This window comes from Panulirus ornatus, chromosome 32 (assembly GCF_036320965.1).
Source record: "Panulirus ornatus isolate Po-2019 chromosome 32, ASM3632096v1, whole genome shotgun sequence".
Classification (NCBI taxonomy): Eukaryota; Metazoa; Arthropoda; class Malacostraca; order Decapoda; family Palinuridae; genus Panulirus; species Panulirus ornatus.
In genome coordinates this window covers 18,675,163-18,700,192 of record NC_092255.1, presented here as the reverse complement: position 1 = coordinate 18,700,192, position 25,030 = coordinate 18,675,163, and the positions used below count along the sequence as shown (strand labels likewise).

At 46.7% G+C, this 25,030-nt stretch overlaps 4 protein-coding genes across 4 annotated transcripts in view; 3 read left to right on the top strand and 1 right to left on the bottom strand.

Moving 5' to 3' along the window:
- The window catches only part of LOC139759112 (ras GTPase-activating-like protein IQGAP1), a 424,460-nt gene that overhangs the window by 347,787 nt on the left and 51,643 nt on the right, over positions 1–25,030 (bottom strand). The window lies entirely within an intron of this gene.
- Positions 1,853–7,744, top strand: LOC139758936 (uncharacterized). The gene is made up of 7 exons (XM_071680750.1): positions 1,853–1,968; positions 2,080–2,664; positions 2,784–2,933; positions 5,589–5,643; positions 5,943–6,103; positions 6,406–6,483; positions 6,595–7,744. The coding sequence occupies exons 1-7, from the start codon at positions 1,957–1,959 to the stop codon at positions 7,402–7,404; spliced, it is 1,851 nt and encodes a 616-aa protein (XP_071536851.1). The 5' UTR covers positions 1,853–1,956; the 3' UTR covers positions 7,405–7,744.
- LOC139759090 (uncharacterized) lies at positions 16,421–18,463 on the top strand. Its single transcript, XM_071681045.1, has 2 exons — positions 16,421–16,578; positions 16,841–18,463. Exons 1-2 carry the CDS (start codon positions 16,567–16,569, stop codon positions 17,909–17,911), a joined length of 1,083 nt encoding a protein of 360 aa, XP_071537146.1. The 5' UTR covers positions 16,421–16,566; the 3' UTR covers positions 17,912–18,463.
- On the top strand, positions 19,199–24,552 carry LOC139759305 (uncharacterized). The gene is made up of 5 exons (XM_071681434.1): positions 19,199–21,666; positions 22,140–22,243; positions 22,637–22,749; positions 23,059–23,162; positions 23,792–24,552. The coding sequence occupies exons 1-5, from the start codon at positions 20,944–20,946 to the stop codon at positions 24,359–24,361; spliced, it is 1,614 nt and encodes a 537-aa protein (XP_071537535.1). The 5' UTR covers positions 19,199–20,943; the 3' UTR covers positions 24,362–24,552.

Below are 25,030 nucleotides of genomic sequence, written 5' to 3'. Positions count from 1 at the left end.
CACTGGAAGACATCACAATGACGGAGGGACGCAGCTTCCAGCCGTTCATCTTTGCATCACAGCCACACCCTTGCTGAGGGGATCCGCGCTACTCCCTACCACAACCATCCCTTCGTCAAGTAACCCACGCTACTGTTACCTGGTCTCTCAGACCCACCATCGCACTATGGAACCTATGCTACTGCTACTACCCCTGGCACAGAATGATGAATGAGTATCATCATCACTCAGTGAATATCATATGTGACACACACACACACACACACACACACACACACACACAAGATCAACACGGCAATAGCTACTAGCAAAACATACACATAGTAATACAGCACACAACATCCTCACAAGCATCCAATACTCTACCTCGTCTCTAACACGTCGCGCTACATTAGGCACACACTACCCTCACGTCTTCTCACCATTGTCTTATCTGTGGGTCCAGAACGGCACGGAGCATTTTTGGCGTCGTTCGACCCTCAACTCTCGCTCTCTCTCTCTCTCTCTCTCTCTCTCTCTCTCTCTCTCTCTCTCTCTCTCTCTCTCTCTCTCTCTCTCTCTCTCTCTCTCTCTCTCTCTGTTGACATTCACACCAGCCGTGGTTCTCTCGCTCACCGTCCACATTCAGCAGCGAGAGTGAACGTGGTTATCAAGTCAGCCCCAAACACCTGAAGATATTAAGACATTCTTTACTGCAAGTGATGGATGTGGTCGCTTGACGCTGACGGCTTTCATGACTTAGGTAGTTGATGGCCCAACCAACCAACCAGCCAATTAGCCAACCAACCCTCCTCATTATACACTGTGTAAGAAGCGCTAAGGCCATTATTCTTCCTGGATCACAAAAAAAGACATCTTAAACCTCCATGGTAATGCCAGGAAATGTGCATTATAATTCCTCGCGTGCAAACTCATTCAGATTTGCATTTCTGCATTTACATATGTAAGACAAACGTTGAAACTCTTTAACAAGACAACTTGTCTGCATGTTAGCCTGAGGCGCTACTAACACCTAAACACCTCACCTAAGAGTCAGCCAGTAACGTCAGGAACCAATGAAGCTAGTCATGCATCTCTCCCACCACAAATGTATTCCTCCCACTATGCAGGTCTATGCAGATGAGATCTTTACCTTTGACCATGTGTGTTTGTCTGAACTGCTCTTCATTTACCCACCAGATACTTCAGTACAGTACGTACATATATTGGCTTTTGAAATCTCATTTCCCACACTCGTGTTACAATGTTATGGTATTTAATTTCTCTAAATTGACAATGGTATACTAATTGGTCTCTCATCACACCACCTCCCACCACAAACATAATATCTTAAATATCATGGTCCTTAACGTATTCTACCACAATTCATATTCTGGTCGTATCTCCTCAGCTTCCCTGATTAACAAGACGGACGATCATCAACTTCGAGTAACACGTCGAGAAGACCAACAAATATATGAGTGTCTTTTGAGACAATCGTCCTCTCAAAAGCCACCCCACTGACCGACATGCAACCCAGTGAACATTACTCTAAACATTACACATTATGACCATAAAGCCGCTAAGACAGCACGTCTGGTATAATCACTAGGTAGCAAGACCTGAACCGTCCATCCCTCAGTCATTTCCAAGCATCATCGTATCTCTGTAACACTATGTTTGTAAAAGTCATTATACACGGAGGAGAAAGTCTCTACCCTTGAATGTTGTGACGAGACTTTACGATATGCGGTTTACCCTTTGCTAATGCGGGTCACATTATCCTCGCTACAGTTAAGACTGCTCTCGTGTACTAATGTACAGAATACTGATCTAAACCCACTGTGGTTATTGAAAATAAAGTATGCCGTGCGTGCAGTGCCTCAGCTCCGCCCTTTGTAGGCGTGGTAGGGAAGGCAGTATAAATACGGCAGCAGTAGCCATCCTTCGCAGACAGCTCCTTCCCGGTGGGTCAACATGAACGCTCTGGTGAGTCAACTCCTGCCTCAACCTACAGGCCTTTAGTTACCTCCACACACTTGCTATAAGACTGAAAGACTAATCACAGTTGTGTTAACGTTCTCTTGTGTATCTCTGCAGACTGTCCTCCTTGCGGTTGTTGCATCCTGCAACGCTGGCAGCCTGTACGGCTATCCAGGACTCTACGGAGGATATCCTGGGTTTTATGGACAGTATCCCTATGGAGTCGGCCATGCTGCACTTCCCTATGGAGTCGGCCATGCTGCACTTCCCTATGGAGTCGGCCATGCTGCTCTTCCCTATGGAGTCGGCCATGCAGGTTATCCTCTAACATACGGAGCAGCACCTTACGCCCCTGTCCAGTCCCAGTACCACGCTCAGGACGAACTCGGCCAGTACTCTTATGGTTATGCCGGTGGCCCGTCTGCTCGCTCTGAGACTCGCGACGCCTTCGGCGTCGTCCGAGGCTCCTACAACTACATCGACTCCGAGGGCAAAGTGCAGACCCAACACTATGTGGCCGACGCCCTTGGCTTCCGCGTGTCCGGCACCAACCTGCCCGTGGCACCCGACGCCCCAGCAGCAGCTCTACCAGGACCCGTGCCCGAGCCCGTCCAGGACACCGCTGAGGTCGCCGCCGCCAAGGCCGCTTTCCAGGCAGCCTACGACGAGGCCGCAGCTGCCGCCGCTGCAGCGCCCGACTCTTAAACAAGGTGTTTGCCGCCTACTCTGCCGCAGTTAAGCTCCTCTCTGCTCTACACGGCCGCCTTACCCCCACCTGCGCAGCACCTCCTGGTATTGCTTACACTCTTCTCCCGACCTAGAGCCACGACGCCGCCGTCCCTGCTGCCATCCGTGACGCGTTGCTCCTACGTATCGTACACAAACCCAGGTCACGCTGTCTCCTCCTACGGTCGTGTTCTAGCGACGTCAAGCTGCCCATGGTACCCTTGTCTCCTACCACGCAAGCTACTGTGAGTCGTAGAGCAAGTGAGGCAGAGGCTGATCAGTTGTATGGATGTTTCATCATCAGGTCTGTGCTCCAGCTCTCGTGCTACGGTTTTCAGCCATGAAAGACACCAGTGGTACCCAGATCCCTGGGTAAAGAATTCCTTCCTTCTAACCGTTCATCTGCCTCTCGTCCGGTGTTGACGACCCACTGAAAAGCTACACAGTAGAGAGCGTTTTCATGCCAACCATTATAGTCTATATAAATGTTCTTCCATCCTTAAATGTAAATAAATATTTTGAGATGAAATGAATGCCTACTTTCTCTTGTGTCCTAAACTATGAGTAGAATGAGCGCAGCACTAGCAAACAATACGCCTGCAGAGTGAGGGCTGCACTGAGTCTAATGAAGTATGTGAGGTTTTCTGACGACGCTGAAAATTCCCGAATGTGTAGATCGGACAATTCAAAGCAGTTCAGATCAACGTGGCTCCATATTTACGCCACAAAAAGCTGCGAGAATTTGAAGATGTGAACAACGGGAGTGAACAAATAATGAACCAATCACGAAATTTATGATGTCAAACTGAGCCTTATATGAGTATACACCAGTTGATAAGATAGATCTATAACTGATATAGAAATTCTATAACTGTAAGAGATTCCATGATAGAGCAAAACATAAAGAAAATATAGATATAACAGGAGACTGCAATAGCCATAAAGGAGAAGAGAGAGAAGTCATGGAAAGTGTGATTTGACGCTTTTAGTCTCTGAGGTAAAGATGTTGAAGAAGATGGAGTCACTGAAGACTTTGTTTTGAACTTACTATCAATAAGAAGTATCTTCTAATAAAGTCACATGTGGTCTTGGCACATGCGGAACAATGGAAGACAAAAGATACACAAAGTCAAAGACAGATTTTTAATTCTCACAAATAAAAACAACTTATTTATAGATGTTAAACTTTATACCATCATTGTCATGTGACTCAGATCAGAGAAAAACAAAAACAAAAGTAAAATGGAAACGAAGAAGTCATACAAAGTTTGAAGATAGAAAATGGAGTTCAGGTATTACCCGTAGCAACAGAGACAGAAAATGGAGACAATGAGAACGAATGAAAGTATTTTCTTTTTAAAGAAAATGTTTACAACATTTTCCAAAGAAAACTTCGAGTAAACATAGAGGGTACGAGAGAAACTACAGCATGGTGGAATAAAGATGAATAAAAAGCAGCAGCAATAATGAAAAAATGAGACCATTTTGAAAATGGATGAGGACCAGATAGATTAAGCTATTTTGAAGGTTCAACCACAAACTGGAATGATGAAGAAATCTGGGTAGGTAATGGAGAAGACCAACTGATTGATGAGGCTGTGATCAAGAAACTCTTTTGCAGTGTAGCAGATAACAACGGAAAAGGAATAACAGATACAGTATGAGCCATAAAGGATGATAGTGGAGGACATATCTCAAAGAGAACCAGCGAAAGGTGACCTGTCGTTGGAAAGTACATTTTGAAGCTCGTTGAATATCTGAAAAAAATGAAGATAATTGTGACCTGGTCGAAGTAACTGAGGGGAAATGAAGAAAACACATACATGAAATCACACCATATATACCGTACGTACTGTAGACGTGGAAGTACTGAAGACGTGGAAACAGATCTGAAAGAGATGAAAAATGGGAAGTCACCAGAGGATGGCGAAATACCAATAGAGAGACCCTTGAAGCTTCTAGTTCAGATGCAGCAAAATGGTTCAATCATTTATTCAAAATTAGTTAAGATGAGAAACACTACATAACTGAGTATTTCAATGTTACATCTGTGTCAGATATACTTGAAGATAACGAGCTAATGTGGTATGCTCGTGTGTCAATAGGGGCACGAGTTATAAGTATTTGAACCGGATCCCTGAAAGAAGAGATCCAGGAGGACGCCCTAGAAACAGATGGCAGGAGGGCATCTAGACCTCTCGTAGAAGACGAAGGAAGTTGATGGAGGAAGTTGATGAGAACAGAGAGTACGCGGACAGACAGGTGCGTATAGCACTGACTGTGAGGTCGGCCACTGGCAGACACCGAGTCTATTGTGTGTGTGTGTGTGTGTGTGTGTGTGTGTGTGTGTGTGTGTGTGTGTGTGTGTATGTGTGGATAACGTTGTGTTGTATACTGTACAGACGATGGATTCGTTAAGGTCCTCAGTAGTACTGACCTAGCCACTTCTATATGCACTTGATCATGTGCTGTTTCATGCTATGATGGCCATTCAGAAGGCATAGAAGCTAGGATAAAAAAACGGGATAAAACTTGGTAAAACAAATCAAAGTGGTATTTGGTGAAAACGGGAGATGTAGCAATAACCCTTTTAAACAAAAACGGTGCGTCACTTAAAGTTCTATGAATTAAACTGATAAAAGTTAACTATACTCGACTGTCATCCACGAAATATAAAGTGCAAACTCCTCATAAGGAACTCCGATATTCCTCCCAAACAATGTCTAAGCTAACACATATCAGAGATAATCAAACTCTCTTCAAAAGGGTCTTCCACAGGTGTCAGATAACAGAAGACACAACGGGCATTTCTCATATCTTTCATTTGCCTTTCGAAACCTCAATTTCTATACCCCTCACATTATAACCTGTCTAAGGTAACATTTCTCTCTCACCAATAGCCACAGAACTTACCGGCCGAAAGAATCCTACACATACCATCTTCGTCAACTTTGGGTAAGACAACTGATATTCTCACATGCAAATATGTATGTTTCTCAGTACAGTGCAAATCCAATGAATTATGTGCATACGGCATAACTTCACGACACTCTTTCAAGATTAACACCAAGTGAAGATGACACTCGTCTTCAGCAGGCAGATGAAACGACAAGCAAATGTTTCATGACACAAGCGATCTCTCAACACGACCCACTAGTGACGCTCACCATCCTGTTCAAACTGAATGAAGACATGCCACATAACGCAGCGAGAGTGTACGTCTATGGCCTGAGAATTATCTTAAACGCCTGAAGGAATGTTGAGAGAGTTCTCGACTTTGACGTTCATGACCTTAATGTCCTTAGCAAGTAGTTCTATTGACCCCTGGCAGTCTGAAGCTTGGCCAACTAACTCAAGGAAGAAAGCAGGTCACTTACGGTCCTCATCAGGAGGCAAAGGCCCAAACCGTTCATGCGTCAGTCGTTGCTAAGCTAACGTCGCACATGTGTTCCCAGACACGTGCCTCAAACTATTACGATACAGAGAGAGAGAGAGAGAGAGAGAGAGAGAGAGAGAGAGGAGAAAGTCTACCTACCTTTCATACGACTTACCACAGGTAGGAACACTCTCCTAATGCGAGTCACATTATCCTGGCTACAGTTAAGACTGCTCTCGTGTACTAATGTACAGAATACTGATCTAAACCCACTGTGGTTATTGAAAATAAAGTATGCCGTGCGTGCAGCGCCTCAGCTCCGCCCTTTGTAGGCGTGGTAGGGAAGTCAGTATAAATACGGCAGCAGTAGCCATCCTTCGCAGACAGCTCCTTCCCGGTGGGTCAACATGAACGCTCTGGTGAGTCAACTCCTGCCTCAACCTACAGGCCTTTAGTTACCTCCACACACTTGCTATAAGACTGAAAGACTAATCACAGTTGTGTTAACGTTCTCTTGTGTATCTCTGCAGACTGTCCTCCTTGCGGTTGTTGCATCCTGCAACGCTGGCAGCCTGTACGGCTATCCAGGACTCTACGGAGGATATCCTGGGTTTTATGGACAGTATCCCTATGGAGTCGGCCATGCTGCTCTTCCCTATGGAGTCGGCCATGCTGCTCTTCCCTATGGAGTCGGCCATGCAGGTTATCCTCTAACATACGGAGCAGCACCTTACGCCCCTGTCCAGTCCCAGTACCACGCTCAGGACGAACTCGGCCAGTACTCTTATGGTTATGCCGGTGGCCCGTCTGCTCGCTCTGAGACTCGCGACGCCTTCGGCGTCGTCCGAGGCTCCTACAACTACATCGACTCCGAGGGCAAAGTGCAGACCCAACACTATGTGGCCGACGCCCTTGGCTTCCGCGTGTCCGGCACCAACCTGCCCGTGGCACCCGACGCCCCAGCAGCAGCTCTACCAGGACCCGTGCCCGAACCTGTCCAGGACACCGCTGAGGTCGCCGCCGCCAAGGCCGCTTTCCAGGCAGCCTACGACGAGGCCGCAGCTGCCGCCGCTGCAGCGCCCGACACCCGCAAGAAGCGCTCCGTAGTGACCGCTCCTTTTCTCGGCGCCTACTCAGCTCCCCTGAGCTTTGGCTACTCAACCGGTATTCCCTACGCTGGTGCCTTCCCCTACTTCGCAGGAGGCGTCGGCGTCACACCCTACACTGGTCTCCATTCCTACGGCTACGCTGCCGCCGCCCCTGCTGCCGCGCTCCGTGACGCTGAGCTCCTCCGCATTGTACACAACCCAGGTCACGCTGTCTCCTACCGTGTGGACTAAACGTCTTCAAGCTACCATGGCACCATGTCTCCTACCACGCAAGCTACTGTGAGTCGTAGAGCACGTATGGCAGAGGCTGGTCACTTGTAGTAACATATTCATTATCAGGTCTGTACTCCAGCTCTCGTGTTACGGTTTTCAACCCTGAAAATACATGTAGTACAAGAACATGGAGGAAGAAGGAAAAAAATATCCTTCCTTTCAAAATGTCGAGACGCCTCTTGTCCAGTGTTGACGACCCACTACACACAGTAGAGAGCGTCTTCATGCCAACCATGATATATTCTGTATAAATGTTCTGCTTCTTTTCAAAACTTGTGAATAAAGATTTCGAAACACACAGTTCACTCTGTCCATCTCCTGAATTGTGAATGTGGTAAGACTATCATCAGCATCACAGCATATATGTATGTATATATATAAATATATATATATATATATATATATATATATATATATATATATATATATATATATATATATATATATATATATATTGCAATAGGTCACTATGGTGGGCTAGGATTCGATCCCCGGCCGGCCAGCACCATTCGTAATAGGGACACGACCCATTACACCACGGGAGCAGCTCATGTACTACAAAGGATATGATACAACACTCGACGTCACCACACGTAGAGGCTCAGAGAGAAACTGGAACCACGTAAAGTTCCAGGGACTGTCATGGAACCCGTGCGACATCTCAACGTACGCAAAGAATGTTCACAAAACCCCTCGCATACCTCAAGAGACGTTTAGAATCTCACTCAAGGATGGGGTTATATACGTAGGTCAGAAGGTAGGATGACAGTAACATTACGTACAGTAGCCTCTCTGTTATGAGAGATGGCATGATGGTGATTGGTGACCCAGTGGTGACCCTGTACTCAATTGGTCAGCTGTGCCCTCCACCCTGATACTACTGTATCTTTTTTAAATAAAAGGTATTGATTACTTTGTAAGTCTGGGCTTCGATTACGTTTCCCTCAGGGCATTTGATGATAAGGGTGTAAAATATTCATGGAATGTAAAGCATAAGTCTCAGCTTGAATTACATGTTCCTCTGGACATTTCATGATAAGGGTGTCAAATGTGAACGGAATTGACAACGTAAGTTCTGCACTTAGATTACATTTCCCTCTGGATATATTTCATGACAGGGATGTAAAAATCCGACCCTGGTAACACCTCAGAAATAATGAGGCTGACGCTTACGGTCAATATTTCAGAGAGTTAACAACCTAATGCAGGATTACCAGTAGTGTACTTAAGAAAGAAACAAGACCTTCGTACTGTACTACATTACTTACCAGGTTACGTTCAATATACCTACACAATGTACATTGATAATGATGAATGTATAATTGAAAAAAATATATGGAGTAACAATCGGTGGGAATATAATTGGCAACGAATATCAATATCATTCAAAGAATTATCTTTATATAAACCATACGAATTTCATATTGTTTACTCGGTTACTACGGCGATTTGATCATTGCGTGACAATATTCACAACCATAGCGTACTCTCGGTGTGGGTACGAACGCTTCCGCTACCGCAGGAAAAACTCCATCAAGTGACAGCGTTTAAGGTTATTGTCTCCTAAAGCTGGACATTTTCACGTCCCTTATGATCTCTTATAAACGGCTGGATATCACCAAGCTCAGAAGTGAGATATTATTATCGTTTCAGACATCCAGCGAATTGTGCTAAATGACGATAAGTTAGGCTAGGTTAGGTTTGCTAGGCTGAAATTGTGCTAATTTAGGTTTTGTTAAACTGAAATTGAGCTGTTTGCTAGGCTGAAATTGTGCTAATTTAGTTTTTGTTAAACTGAAATTGAGTGTTTGCTAGGCTGAAATTGTGCTAATTTAAGTTTTGTTAAACTGAAATTGAGCTGTTTGCTAAGCTAAAACTGAACTAAGTTAGGTTAGATTAGGTTTCGTTAATCTGAAATTGTGCTAAGTTAGATTAGGTTTGGCTAGGCTAAAACTGTGCTTAGTTAGGGTAGGTTTTGTTAGGCTGAAATTGCTGTAAGTTAGGTTGAATTAAGTTTGGCTACGCTGATATTATCATTCCGATGGCTTTTGACGTTTTTAAGAACGATTCTGACCTTTATATTTACAGCAAACAGGTGAATGTCCGAAATGGTAGATTTACGTCTTGTCACTTTAACTGAACCCGTATGCAACCCGACCATATAAATACGAGTTGGCAAATATGTAAATACGTAAATATGTTACTTACCTTCCGCCTGTGGCAGACATCGGTCAAGAGGGCTCATCTAGATCTTCAGGTAGTTAAATCACTTATACACATTTTCAATGTAATCACACTCTATATATATCCAGGCACTGAATCTATTTCCAATGGCTCTACTACACTATATTCTTCACCAGAACACAATGGGCTGTAGTAACATCACCACTTTCGTCTATCCTCAACATTTTTTTCGTTGTCCCACTCACCCTACATGCCCACCAACCCCAGACGCGCGCACACACACACACCTACACCATCACCAATTCACATCATGAATTATTCCTCAGGTTGGAAGACGAGAGTGACGTTTGAGTATACTTCATACCAGCTATCTGCTAGTTGTGTGAGCCCGATGGGAAATGACCGGCGTAGATCCCGTTCCTCACCAACGTGAGATGAAGGGTATTCGAGTACATAGTATTCGAATAGTTATTTCCCTATTAGGGGCAATCATAGCCTAGCGGTAGCGCTCCCGCCTGTTGAACAGGGTTCCCGGGTTCGATCCTGGCTGTTGGAGGCTTGTATTATATATATATATATATATATATATATATATTGTATCACGTGAAACGTAACTGAGTATTTCTATTGCATTCTGATTTCCTGTATTTTCCCTTCAAATAATTCTCTTGTATTATAGATTTTCTAGTGATTTATGAACACTGATCTTTCTCATGATGGAACTAAACATCCACTGCACTTTACGTTCGCATCAACATTATCGTCGTTTTCTACGCGTGACCTTCACATATTGAGGAAACGTAACACCCACTGACTATACACTTCACTGTTAACCTCACGTCTTTCCACTACGCAGGTCAAATGGGGACTGACTGTTAACCTGGGGCTCCGGAGTGTGTGTGTATGAGGGCAAGTAACGAGGGAACAGTTGATGAACCAGCAGTTTGATCATCGAACTGGAAGTTTTTAGCTCGGTCGTTAGAAACAGGTAGAGACGATTTTTCGCTTCTGATTTAAAAAAACGGCTTTGAAATAAAGCTTGACTTCAATCATGCTTATCTTTCCCTTTTTTTCTGTCAATTGATAACACCGAGTTCGGCTGACGACCAATGATCTATAAGGAAACGAGTGGGCGGGGCAATGGTCGTTTGTCCATTCAGCTGCACCACTGAGGCGGGTATCCAGGCTCTGCGTGACCCCCTTAACTAGCTGGGTCACTTTGAGGTAATGCAGGTCACACTATATATATATGACTCGTAACATAACAAGACAGACCCCGAACTCAAGAGTGACCATATTATTTTTTTTTTTTTGGGTGGAGGGGGTGTTGAGAGAGAGAGAGAGAGAGAGAGAGAGAGAGAGAGAGAGAGAGAGAGAGAGAGAGAGAGAGAGAGAGAGAGAATGATATAAAGTGTATCACCAAGTGTAGTGTTTATATTCGTTGTATACTTCATACGTCATAGAGCCTACTACTGGCCAGCAGATGTCTCGCTCTACTACATGTATGTATACATCATACATGCTGCTCGCCACATGGAAAGTGAAACACAAAGATTCGAACGTTTTCGTGATATTTCACAGTACGTCTGTATTCATAAAGATGTGAAATATTACGAAAAGCGTTCGAATCCCGTGTTTCACCTTCCTTGTGGCTACTAACATATCGTGAATCATTCGTTCCTTTATGATACATTTGCATATACACACAGACACACAAGGTAAAGAAGACGTGGGGGCAACACAGAGTGTAAAAACTCATTCTCTCTCCTCCAGTAAGACACAACAATCATCATAACTGGTCACCATTGTCGTAAATGTGGCAACGCTGTCGTAACTCTTTCTTCCCCCTACCTCGATAGCTGGAGATATGGTGGGGGAGGAGAGGACAGGGGTTGTGTGTGTGTGTGTGTGTGTGTGTGTGTGTGTGTGTGTGTGTGTGTGTGTGTGTGAGTGTGTGTGTGTGTGTGTGTGTCTGAATACTCCCACACATACACATATATATCTGAAACAGCTCTATGTACCTCTGTTACATATGCATTACATCAGCGCTGCCCAGGACGCTACCATTATGACACAGATAATCCGAAAATTGATAAAGAGACGATTGATTACCGTTTAATATCACGATGCAACAGTTATTTCGTTGTAATGACTCATTTATTCCGACAGTATATCATCCATTAACGAAATAAGAGCAGTCCATAATTATCCCATGATCGTACACCTAGATATAAGACATTAGTATATACATCCAGTGAACAGGTAGCGCTCCCTGATTGTGCCTGTGGTCGCGACGATACGTGGACGACCCGGAGACATTAACCCGAAGGACATTATGGGCAAAAGCTAAGACCGAATTAAAAAGAAAGATGTTAAATCACATGTGGTCGTTCCAGAGGGATGTATGTACAGTAACAAGAGAAGAATCCAAAATAACAGGGAAGGAGATGGACTTCCTCTTCTTGACGGGAGAAGTCAATAGAATTCAAAGAGGCGATGGGTATAAGGTGATCCAATATGAAGTCATAGAATTCAACGAGGCGATGGTAAAAGGTGACCCCCCATATAGTTAATATATTCTAATCATAATAGTGCTTCATAAAATCTGCCTATTAAGTGCCAGTCTACACTCCTATAAGGATCAGATGGACCAGAATAGCTTTTTCTGATACTAATAACTACGAAACGACCAGGATAGTACATGAGGTGGGTTGGTGAAGCCATACATAACGGTGGTCAAACTTCTCATTTTTCGAAGACTATAAGAAGATATATAGAATTACATGTTACGTCGATACACAGCTGTGCCCTTGGTCCAAGCAAAGGTGGTCTGGCTTTAAGACACAACTGACGAAGATGCGGTCCGTTCGAAAAGCAGTAGAAGACAAGGATAGCAAGGCAGAGGATCTTTCGCCCCTGTCTGGCGTGTTGCCACACAGGAAACTTCTTAAACTTTAAGCGGGAGCTTTAAAACAATGCCGGCTCGTGAAGGCGAAAGAAACAGAAAGAAAAAAAAAAAAAGATGAGACGTGAGTGTGACTTGTCTGTACGGTGAAACAGCCAAGGAGACAATGACAACGAGGATGACTATCTCAAGTACGTCGATGAATGTGTTACTGTGGTGCTGAGTCAGCCACCCTTCTTCAGAAGGGTGGCTGGGTCCACTGACGTGCATCTGAGGTAGAGCTAAGTTGGGTTTGAAGCATCACCCCCAGCCCTCCCTTGCCCAGAAGTGAACTCCTTTTTTTCATTGCGTCATAAAATTGCTGGAAAGGTGCTCTCTCTCTCTCTCTCTCTCTCTCTCTCTCTCTCTCTCTCTCTCTCTCTCTCTCTCTCTCTCTCTCTCTCTCTCTCTCTCTCCTTGCTGGTAGCGCCTGACGCTTCACGCGGCCTCCAGTGGGCTCCCCGGAGCGCCATCAGGAAAAATAAAAACACGATACCCTTCTACCATCCTCCACTGGGCCACGCCCTCCGTACTGCATAAACAGGAATGCAGATGTCCTTCTCCTGTGTCTTGAGACTCCTCCTGGTCATCACGCTCAGTATATCGCGTAACATGTAACAGTGACCCCACCACCGAGTTGGGCGAGCGTTGGCTGACCGTACCCAGTCTGTAACTCCATCCCTGTAAAGACAAGCAACTAAATTCCTCTTAGCGCTCAGAAAATCTTGAGTATATTGCCAGTACGGTTACCAGGTATGGCGCGACCTGTAGTGTCTAATTGCCTCCTGCAGAACCACACTTTAGCCATATGAACCTGTATATATATATATATATATATATATATATATATATATATATATATATATATATATATATATATATATATATATACATTTGACCTTGGGGGAACGCAGCGGACAAAATCATCCTGACCCACTTCATTGTGGACTCACAAGCAAAGCAGAAGGATAGACCCATCACAGAATGCACGGCCTTAGCCAAAAAGTGAGCCATGCCTTATCCATGTGGGACCAACCCTTATCCGGGCTGGATCAAGCCTTATCCTTCCTTACAAGACCAAACTATGGCCCGCTTGGGAAGACCCAACTGCGATCTGCCAGGGCCCGACCCCGCCCTCACTAGTTACCTTCCTATGTCTTGTACCAAACTCTTGCCTCGGCAGTCGCCTTGACACACATGGTCTAGGTGTTAGCACAGTCATCCCTTCGCCTTAACACCTTCAACCATACAATGAACATCAGAGTTGTCTCTGGCAGAGAAAGAAGTGGCTGTCCAACCTTCTCTGTCCTCGAGATGTAGGAGTTTTAGATGGACGACGGTGCGTCATACGCGGTGAGATCTTCGACGTCCCTTCAGGAGGTCATGCCTGTGGAAGGAGGAACCCAACACCTGAGGCGTGATGGAGGTGGCAAGTGGCCTTACGGTGCCAGCACCATTTGCTTGAAAGTGGGGCAGGCAGCTGTGATGCGAGGTTTACACGTGTGCATCCATCCTTGGCAGATCCTTATTTGGAGGGAACCTTAGACACCCAAGGAGGTGCTCTAGACTTCAGGGAACAGCAGACTAAATAGGAGGTACTGGAACCGCAGTGCCTCAGTGTTGCAACTGGTCTGGCTGGAGACGTTTTACGATCGTGGGGAGGATACGTGCTCCACTCACATCCTCAATGACCCTGGTTCCCGGCGAAGTGAATCTACCAAGGACGTGAGAGCAGCCAGCTTCCTACTTCAGCGTCTCAACATAGTTTCTAGAGAAGGAATGAGAGTTGCGTTCGTGGTTCACCTCTCCTCCTCGAGTTAAAGTTGACCATGTGTGATTCTGATTTGTTATGTTTTGGACACTTTCCAGTAATTTGTATATTTCTCTTAAAACAAACAAACGGAGAAAAAAAAAAAAAGAATTTAGAAGGTATTGAGGAAGAAAATATCAATATAGAAAAGGAAACCTATTATCCTTTGTATACCTTAGATTTATTCTTTCCCTTGAGGCTATGGGCGCATCATAACTAACCTACAGGTGTCACATCCTATAATATATATATATATATATATATATATATATATATATATATATATATATAGAGAGAGAGAGAGAGAGAGAGAGAGAGAGAGAGAGAGAGAGAGTGAGAGAGATACATAAGCCACCCATCACCACTACAGTCCCACATGAAGGTCAGATTGATAGGGGAAAAAAAAAACGCTACGGAAAAAAAAGGACGACTTATGCAGAGTATTATCAATTTCGCGTCCGCATCTGCCCACCCAGACCTTAATACCGTGTGACGATATTACATAAGCTAGCGAGGAAGAGGAACGCACCAGGATATACGTGTTCGCCTTCTCTTCAGGGCTTCGAAACCCCCTGCCACGGACCAACTGAAAACATCAATGAATTTCCTTAAATAGCGTCAATTGTCGTATCGTCTTAGCTGCCGCCACTAGGAGGACCCTGTGACAGCTGGGCTGTGCGTCATGAGCCGATTACCACGTATGGCAAGCTAAACCGCCGCTTTAGCTTTAGCTCAGCTGTAGTAAAAGGAGGAACGGCAGGGCGTGGAAAGATACTTGATTTATCCCACGCCACCATTATAACCCAAACGTTCAGAGTCACAGTTCTGACACACACACACACACACACACACACACACACACACACACACACAGAGGGAAACGAAGGATAGCGGTCACCTACTTAAACTCGTTCAATTGTGTACTTAAACTCGTTCAAAATGTCTACTTAATCTCGTTCAAAATGTGTACTTAAACTCGTTCAAAATGTCTACTCAAACTCGTTCAAAATGTGTACTTAAACTCGCTCAAAATGTCTGCTTAAACTCGTTCAAACGTGTACTTCAATTCGTTCAAATATGAGTACTGAAACGTTATGAGGTGATTCACCAATACTAATACTGGTGACGGTATAAAGTACCACGGCTGCTCTGCTGGAGACAGTATCTTAGAAGATGTAAACATTGGAGCGTGATGTATGTACACCACTACCAGGGAGGGGAGAGGAGGCTGTGTGGTGGTAGACGACCGTCACTACACACACACACACACACACACACACACACAGTTCAGGCAGCCGAGCTACTAACGAATTAACAAAGTGAGGAAAAGAGACGCACCAGACAATGTATACATGCATTCCCTCAGACCACCCTACCCTACACTGACGACCTGTGTCAATGCTGCTTGTTAAGAGAGATGGCAGCCACGTTCTGAGCCACATACGCATCATAATTACGTCAATGATATGGCACTAACACAAGCAAAGGCTCTAGTTACTGAGGCACTCCACCATAACAGTGTGGACAAACATGACACCGTATTCCCCAGAAAGTGCAAAGCACAGCTTTTCCTGTTCACTCCATCGTCCGAGATGCTCTGTAGATTTCTCAAGAATCTTATCAACTCTCCTCTGGTCTCTGTCCTCCCTCCGTCACGCCCATCCATCACGTTAACCTGTCAGTGAGCAGGTATACGGATGCTCCTGGCTCTCTAGTCCCAGGGTACTCCTCCCCCGTTACGCTGACATTTCACCGCTCGTCTGCTAGCAACAAGGAGAATCCTTGAACCCCGGGCTACGCGATCACGCGCGTCCTTGAAAAGTAGGAGAGGCACCATACATGACGTTGTGGGTGTGGACGCTGTGGGAGGGTCTTGCTCTGGGCATAGGGCTCCTCGTGGGTAGCCGAGAGGGTACGTGTGTGTGTGTGTGTGTGTGTCCTATACATGACTGTCGTTGGGTAATCCACCATTAGATGCTGTATATGGTGAAGGTGGAAGGGGAGGGTATATAGCCACGTCGGTGCGGGCTGGTGGAAGGCAGAGGTGCCCGGTGCTTGAGAGGTGTGTACGGTGGGTGCAACCCGACCTTGTTGGTCCGTGGCTGGAGGGCGGTGGTATATAAGCATCCTCTACCTCAGGGAGTGTCAGACACCTCCTCCTCTTCCTCTCTGGTGAATCAGTATGGACCCTCTGGTGAGTCTGCCTCTTATAGTCAATTATGTCGTCCCACTGGAAAGCAAAAGCATGCGATACACATATGATTATTCACATCTACCAGTGATGTTATGTATATATGGTAATCATTCACCTCTCCATTCCCTTATTGTATCATTTATTCGCTTCTCTCTCGATTGCGATGAAGATACTTCGACTGATAATATTTCTTTTTTGGCAATAACTTCCATAAGTCATTGATTGACTGGTATGTACTCACACAAAACACATTTCCCTACAGACGAAGATTTTGGTGGTCGCTGCTGTGGCAGCCAGCGTGAGTGGCCACGCACATCTCTCAGGCATCCCTGGTCACCATCACCACCACCACCACAGCCACCAGCAGCCTTACCACGCACCCCACCAGAAGCCTCTCACAGAGGGTCACACTGCGGCTTCGGCTGGCTTCCTCCCCGGAGGAGGTCACCAACATCAAGCCCTTCTCCAGGCGCAACAGGCAGCGTACGCACAACTGCAGCAGCAGCCGCCGTCGCCAGCCGCCACCCTGCCCGCACCACCACAGGTACCTTCCTCAAGCCTCCAGACCGAATACTTCCATCAAACATCGGTGGGTCGCACTCCTCCAGCCCAGTACGTGAATCCAGCTGCTGCCGCGGGTCCTGCGCAATATGCGAACCCAGCTGCTCTAGCTAGGCAAGCTCAGTACGCGAATCCAGCTGCTCCGGCTAGACCAGCTCAGTACGCGAATCCAGCTGCTCCGGCTAGACAGGCCCAGTACGCGAATCCAGCTGCTCCGGCTGGACAAGCGCAGTACTACGCTAATCCAGCTGCTCTGGCTGGCCAGGCACAGTATGCGAATCCAGCTGCCGCTGCTGCCCACCCGCAGTACGCAAACCCCGGTGCTGCAGCTGGCCTCGGACAATACGGGAATCCAGCTGGTGCACCGCAGCCAGCCTACAACAACATCGTTACCACTACTCCAGTCCCCATCGACACGCAGTACCAGAGGTTAGACCAGTACGGCCAGTACACCTTCGGATTCAGCGGCGGCGACAGCGATCGCACGGAGACACGCGACGCCCAGGGTAATGTCAGCGGCTCTTACACCTACATCGACTCCAACGGCAAGCCCCAGACCCAGTACTACGTGGCTGATGAGCTCGGCTTCCGCGTCACAGGTACAAACCTCCCGAAGGGTCCCGAAGCTGTTGGAAATGGACCCGTTGTGGCTGCCGCTCCAGGACCCGCGCCCGTGCAGGACACGCCTGAGGTCGCCGCCGCCAAGGCCAAGTTCATGAAAGCCTTCGAAGAGGCAAAGCTCCTCGCTGAGGAAGCCCCTGATACTGAGTAAAGGTCTCCATTCGCCAAGTACCTTAGCTATTGTCTCAGTCGACAAGTCCAACGCTGCAAATACGAGATCTGGCGTTTCTCGTGATACAAACCCACCCTGCGGGCTTCGACCACACCCTCTCCTTTACAATCCAAGCTCCCGCCTCCTCCCTCTCACAGCTTCCCCGTCCATTCGCCGTCAAGATCACCCTAGAGCTGTCTCACTCAATGGGGAACTGATGCATTGTAGAGCACCTGCTGACGCTTTGGCCACATCTCGATTCTCTTTTACAGTCTGTCTCTAGACGAGATCAGAAAACGGCGCTCGGTAACCAGGCGTATGATGACTGAACGACACTGCAGAAGAAAAACGAGACTCCGGCTACCTAACTTGGCCTCAGTGCATCAGGTGTTGACAACTCCGCTGTCACTGTAGATATTTTGTGCCATAGACATACTGATGACCCGCTGATGGTGAAGAGTGAGGGGTCTTGGTGGCAGAGGCTGGTCTCATTCCCTTGATCTGTGATATTATAGACAAAAGCTGCTATGATAAAGTGAATCACACCTGTTACCCCTAGTTTCCTTATCCATTTCAATTCACGAGACCTCGCACACACACACACACACACACACACATGGCTGTCTTGAGATTTCCAAGAACCTTTTCCCTGCACATGCACCCCTGGGGCAATGACCCCGAAGTAGTAGTACTTCTTTGCAAACAACAGGCACGTCTGAGATAGACACATAGCCACAAGTCGTACAAATATGAACACTTCTAGGACGACACCAAACCACAAATCCCTTGACGTGCATAGGAACTCATGAGGCATTGCCACCCAGCGACAAGTCCATACACAAACACATCCGCTCCTGAGTATGAGTGTGACGACCCGCTTTTAACATGGTGACAATTTCAAAATGAAAATAATCTACGACCTTTATTTTCTTTCGAAGTTATTCAACTCTCGCGCACAAGTAAGGACAGTTTTATGCATAATGTGTCACCTGACCCGTCAGACATACAACACCGAACACAAGAACAGCCAACGTTTCTCCTGCCAAAGTGAATGAGGTGTCGCACGTCTGTTCATGTCTCACAGTCTCTGTACGCCAGACTGACCCAAGTCAAGGAGACAGGCATCTCTTATCCTCCCCCAGTTACATCTGGTAAGAGCCGTTATTCTATACACCTAGACTCCATGTCTTCTGAAGCTCCTAGAGCTCTCTCTCTCTCTAAACCATGGGCAATGCTATCACTAAACCATGGTAAGCTAGGCTACGAAGCGTTCAACGTTGTAGCGGCGATGGATGAGAGTCTTCAGTGTCTTTTCGGGAGTCCTTTGAGTTCTCCGAAGGAATCACGTGCGTCTTTTATATGTTCGTCTGGGTTGCGTAGTTCGTGCCTCCTCCGTTCGCCACGTAGTTCCTGTCCATTTTATCATTGGCGTCGCTTCTTTCTCTCTAACGTGCGAGCGGGTCGGGGTGAGGCGTCTCCCGGAGACGCACGCAGGCAGCCTTCGCCCGTTGCTGTATAGCGAGAACACATCTCACCTCGGGTGCTCCGCGTCCTTCAACTGAAGGCTTCTGATAGATACCGTTGCGATCTCCCTCCTCTGTGATCATAGTCACCCCTAGACAAATCATCGCTCTGGTCCAGTTATGAAAATGATGTTTGGGTTTGCCTCCAGGGTATAAGGTGGAGGTATAAGGTTCAGTTGGAGCTTAAATGCGTCATAGATATACAGACACCAACACACATTGTGGTAAAGAAAGTTCAGGAGATTGGGGACCCACGTATGCATTCGAATTTTTTTCTTACCCTGCACTGCATAAATAGGTAATCACAAATAGGTAAATTACAGTTGAATTATATATTCATATGTGATATAACATTTTTTCCTCGTAGTGCTGTTCATATAGAAATCAATGTTTTATGTATTTTGTAAATATTACGTAAAGCAAAGAAGGGGAGGCATCATAACGGTTCATCTTCGTGTAGCTCATCTCCACACAGAAAATATGGGAAGCATACAGACATCGTGCTGCGGGTAAATCGATGTCTGAGGTGCTGGGATGCGCACATGCGCATCTTACTTCAACGTACACACGTTAAAGCACGTGGAAATCAATGTTTACGCGTAGAATCTGTTGCTATACAAATGTATAGCGAATGACGTTACGTCAACCTGTGCGGCTGTGTGTGTGTGTGTGTGTGTGTGTGTGTGTCCGGGGCTCCGAGATCACTGTGAGCGACGGTGGGGTGTGGTGGTTCAAGCCATCGCCTTGGGTCAGCAGAGACGAACTCCACGCGCAGGGACCCGTGTCTCTGGCTCCCGCCTGATCATGCTCTGTACTCACATACTCATCAACCCTGGGTAACATCTGGCCCCATAGGAATACACTGGCTCTATTCATCGACCGATGAACCAAGACAGTTTCTTATCAAGTGGCTAAAACTAACCACATTACTTTCGCTTGAGCCTAGTAGCGCCTGTTGCTTTAAGACGTAAGCGTCCTTTATTAGATTCTAAACAAGGACTTTAATTAAAGATCATAGAGGCTTAGCTCCATCGGACTTGTAATAATGTTACGTGAGATAGTCGAGGTCAAAACAGGTCAACTTAGATTTAATGAAAGTTTATAGTTAAGTCCAGGGATGCCGTACGACAACAGGCGTGTCGTCTCGTAGCATCGGGCGTTAGGTGTACCAGTCTATCCTCCTCCTCCTCCGCCAACTCGTTCCGCCGAGCGGGCCGCCGACTTCGTCTGCAACCTCACCAGTCTGATCAAAGGTTCTTGAGCGTCAGTAAAGATGTCATGGCATCGTAAATTGCAACCCACCTTATAACCACGTTCATAAGTTTTCCATTCACATCAGATTTCTCTCATTTTTTTATCCTCTGAATTTCCTGCTAAACGAACGCGCTAACAGGAAAATATTTCGAATAACTCGCCGTTTTACACACTTGCAGTTTGCAATGTTTACAGTTGATTCTGGATATTGATGATCACGGTTCTGACATCAAAAGAACTTGGAAAGCGAACAGAATGCTCTCACAATCTAAGAGAAGGACGCCCTATTTAAGTGTCATATTTACCACAGCAGTTTTAATTTCAGTGATGAGGATTTATAACACTTCATCGCCTTCTGAGGCAGGTCGGGACCAGGCACCTCTACAGCCAGTGTTCGGTGCGCGTGAGCACAGCTGCCGATCCCTCTTCACCATCACAAGCGTCCCAGATGCCGACACACTTGCCATAGCTCAGTCCTTAGAGTATTCCGGAGGAAACGCGACCAGTAATGGTAGCCTGGGGAGCGACAGTTGGACGCCACGGCACTCCCACATCGGCCGGGTTGACCGGGATGTGACCGGGGCTCCGGCTGCCATCAGAAGGGTGCGACACCTGCTGCAGGAGAGGTCGTCCCCGCGTGGAGCGACCACGGAGGATTACCGTAGTCTGGCCAGACTTCTGCCCTCTTTCTTATCCTCCAACGACACCAGTAACCACAGTGGCAAGGGTAACAACATGAGGACGGCACCCACCCTCAGCGCCCCCACCAGGATTGGCGCCAACGGCGGAGTCCTGCCTTACGTCCCATGTGTCATAACGCCCTTTCACGACCCAGCCACCGTCACCGCCTGCTTCAGGAAGAGGATGGTCGACAAGCCGCTCTGGATCTCCTTCTTAGGAGACTCCAAAATCAGGGGACTGTTTTACAAGTTCCTTATGAAAACAGACGATACGTATCACTTCATGATCAACATGCAGGTGAGTTGTGCGATCTCCCTCAGGATCCAGGTCCTCCATGCTGCTAACACTCTCCACCCACCACACACTCCTCTGCTACTGCCAGCTCACCCACCAATAAGAAGTTAACACCTCACAGTACTACTTACATGTGTGCAAGGAAAAACATGTATGATGTGTTTTTTTTCCGGTGAAAAAAAAATCTCATTAGTTCTTGGTCGAAAATTGACCTAATTGTCACTCGTTGCGTGTGTTAAAAGCAACGCTCACAATACATCGTAGACTCGTGACAACACATACCGGGGAAGTCTTCAAGCAAAGTCCATTTCATGTGTCCCCATATAAAGTATATATATACACAGTTTCAAAGGCTTCTTTCACCTGATCATTTCCTCATTATTGACCTATCTTTCTCCCTGATCGTCTATAGATTCATGTTTCTTTTCGCCAGGAAAAGAAATATATAAAAAGAAACGATATCTTTTCCTCTCCAGAACAAGACAAAATCCTTCGTGGAAGTTAGGAAAAAGTACGTCAAACTCCACACGGACATGGAGGCCACTACGAGGGTCGCATCGCGCCTACGAGTAACGTTCAGGTGAGACAGATGATCGCAATGTACTACCTCCCAGTCCAGATATAGCTGCGATATAAGCTGTGTTATTGTTGCTGCTCACATAGACTCTCTCTCTCTCTCTCTCTCTCTCTCTCTCTCTCTCTCTCTCTCTCTTTCTACCACTGCGGTAGTACTGTTCTCACTCACACGGATACCGTCCCCTCTCTAACCTCTTTCCCAACCAGTAGCGTCGATACAAGTATTCTTGACTATCGGTCTCCTGTCTCCAGCCAGTGCCTGCTCATCAAGCTATTAGGGGTCCCTCAACAGCGTCTCTCTCTCCCCAGTCCCCACACCACGGTATACATGCACCACACCTGTCTATAACCTTACACAGTACTATTACTCCTATAAGCGCCGGTAATTTCGCCACAGTTTCGGAATATTTGCGGAGACACAGCCATCAAGGTTGAAGGTGACGAAGGAACTACAGCAGCTGAGCAGATGGGCCGCGGGAGAGGAAGCCACACCCCAGCTGCTCATCATAGGTAAGATCACCACAACTTGAAAACTTTCAATCACGTCTACGTAGTGCCATACCAGTTGTAGTTATCAATCTACAACACATGCAATAAGTACATGAAAATGCACAGAAAACATATAGTATACACCTGAATATATAGAGTGCACAGAAAGGACATATGTGCCTCAATATATAAAGACACAGACAAAGAGTGCACGCCACAGAGGCCCTTCGCAAATAGCCAGGGTGTGTCTGTGGTGTGGAGAAGAGCTCAGACCTCAGACCATTAAACCTTCTTGATTTATGTGAATGACTTCGCGCTGGTCTCCGGTAGGATACACCTCATGGATGATGCAACGGACGATGCACAACTATGTCCACGACGTCCTCGGCTACCTGGGGGATGTGCACCGGAGGGTTGTGCCACTCCTGGAGCAGGTCAGTAGTACAGCCACTGCCTGCCACCCACCCACCACCCATCATGAACTCCGCCACCACCACACACACACACACACACACACACACACACACACACACTGTGCAGGTGATATGAAGTAGATGTATGACGGGTTTTCTACCCTAGAAGAGTGATAGGTCTTTCATACTTCAAAATAAGGCAATGACGATCATCTTTAAGTGTGATTACTGTTTGAGTGTTACGAGGGAGAGAGTTTTACACTCCTGTTGCCCCGTCATTTAACTTTTTATATATGTACCATGTCTTTATTCCTATGTATGTATGCAGAGACACACGCACACACACCCTAGCCTATACCAGGTGCCCTTTACATCATCTAGCCTCGAAGGGAGGGATGAACAGCTGGGTGGACTGTGGGGCCGGCTCCCGCCACCAGGATTCGAACTCATGCGGGTTTGATCCTAAGTGGCCCGTGAATGGCGGCGGCTAGTAACGCTAACCGCTACACCACGGAGATGTGTGTGTGTGTGTGTGTGTGTGTGTGTGTGTGTGTGTGTGTGTGTGTAATTACTTATTTCTACTTCATGGGGAGGTTGCTTTACACTCTCGGTGGCCTCATCCCTTGAACCCAGTGTATGTGTGTATACAGATAAGCCAAAGGACGCGAGTACTGGTGCTCCCACAGAGCCGCAACCGACCGCACGCTGCGACCGGCCGCTTAGGAAATATGAGAGTTGCCTTCAGCGATGCTGCGTTCGACTGGAGTGAGATGGTCTTCCTGCATTACCAGCGGCTGTACAGAGAGGAGGGGCGTCGTCGTCCCGCTCATACGACACCTCAGTCGTCGCCGTCTCTCCGAAGGCTAGCCGCTTGGTCGGAGGAGGATGGGGAGGCTCAACGCAGTAGCCCAAGACCCGACACCATCAGGGGAAGACAAGATGCTAAGCCCATCCGGGACCATCTGGTCCCTAGCGAGACCAGTGATAGTGGTCTGTGGTGGTGGGACACGAGTCTGCCGCTGAACCTGGCTGGGATCAGCGAGTGTGAGGACCTCTACCAGCGAGGGATGGACACCCTCCCTATCTACAAGACTCCTCACTTAAGATGCATCGACTCCCAGCACGCAGGTGCAGCCACGCTCACCGACTTGGTCACTATGCTTCTTAACCTTATGTGTAACTCGCTGATGGGGGCTCCCACTGGCGTCTGCTGCTCTTGATATCATGTACTGATAAGGTAAGACAGAATAAATGACTGTGATAAGGTATGCCATCCACGGGGGGTCGCGAGAGAGATTGTGGTCGTCACTATACCTGCCTCACGAGTGCTGTCATCTGACCCACTAAGTTGTTTGTGTAAGTTATGGCTCTACTGTTACACCTGTGTATCGTCAATGTCCTAAAATATAGGATGAAGTTACACATGTGTCGTTTATGTTTTCCCTGTGGGATCAAAATACCTACCAGCTTACCATCAGATAGCAATAATGGTCCACTTGGAATAAGTGATTTACCTGCTTGTAAGCAGATCTGACTCGGACGTACAGTTCCTGATCCCATGCAGTTTTCATAGGCGCTCTACTTCTACGCCAAGTATATGACGAAGGCAAAGCCTTTAGAAGGAACGCAAGAAAGTTGTCCGTGAGGTGAGTGTTGTGCATAGAATTTGACACGAGCGTGAGTGTGTTGTTAGTTAAGATATAAACACATTTGCTGTATCAAACATAACCACATATCACTAACGCTACCTCTCATTTACCTGACGGAGCAACTGTATAATCTAGCCATCGAAGTTCCCTTTTAAACCTCTTGAAACTGACGGCACGACTCTTATGCACGTCGGTACTAGACCTATGAGGACGCAGGCATGACCCTTGGGCACGACGGCA

Excerpts from the sequence above, each read along its gene's own strand:
- LOC139759305 (XM_071681434.1), top strand. The coding sequence starts at position 20,944 with ATGCTCTCACAATCTAAGAGAAGGACGCCCTATTTAAGTGTCATATTT. Across the intron at positions 21,667-22,139 it reads ACTTCATGATCAACATGCAG|AACAAGACAAAATCCTTCGT; the intron begins GTGAGTTGTGCG and ends TTTCCTCTCCAG. Across the intron at positions 22,750-23,058 it reads ACCCCAGCTGCTCATCATAG|GATACACCTCATGGATGATG; the intron begins GTAAGATCACCA and ends GGTCTCCGGTAG.
- LOC139758936 (XM_071680750.1), top strand. Across the intron at positions 2,665-2,783 it reads CCGCTGCAGCGCCCGACTCT|AGCCACGACGCCGCCGTCCC; the intron begins TAAACAAGGTGT and ends CTCCCGACCTAG. Across the intron at positions 2,934-5,588 it reads CTCCTACCACGCAAGCTACT|CCACAGAACTTACCGGCCGA; the intron begins GTGAGTCGTAGA and ends TCTCACCAATAG.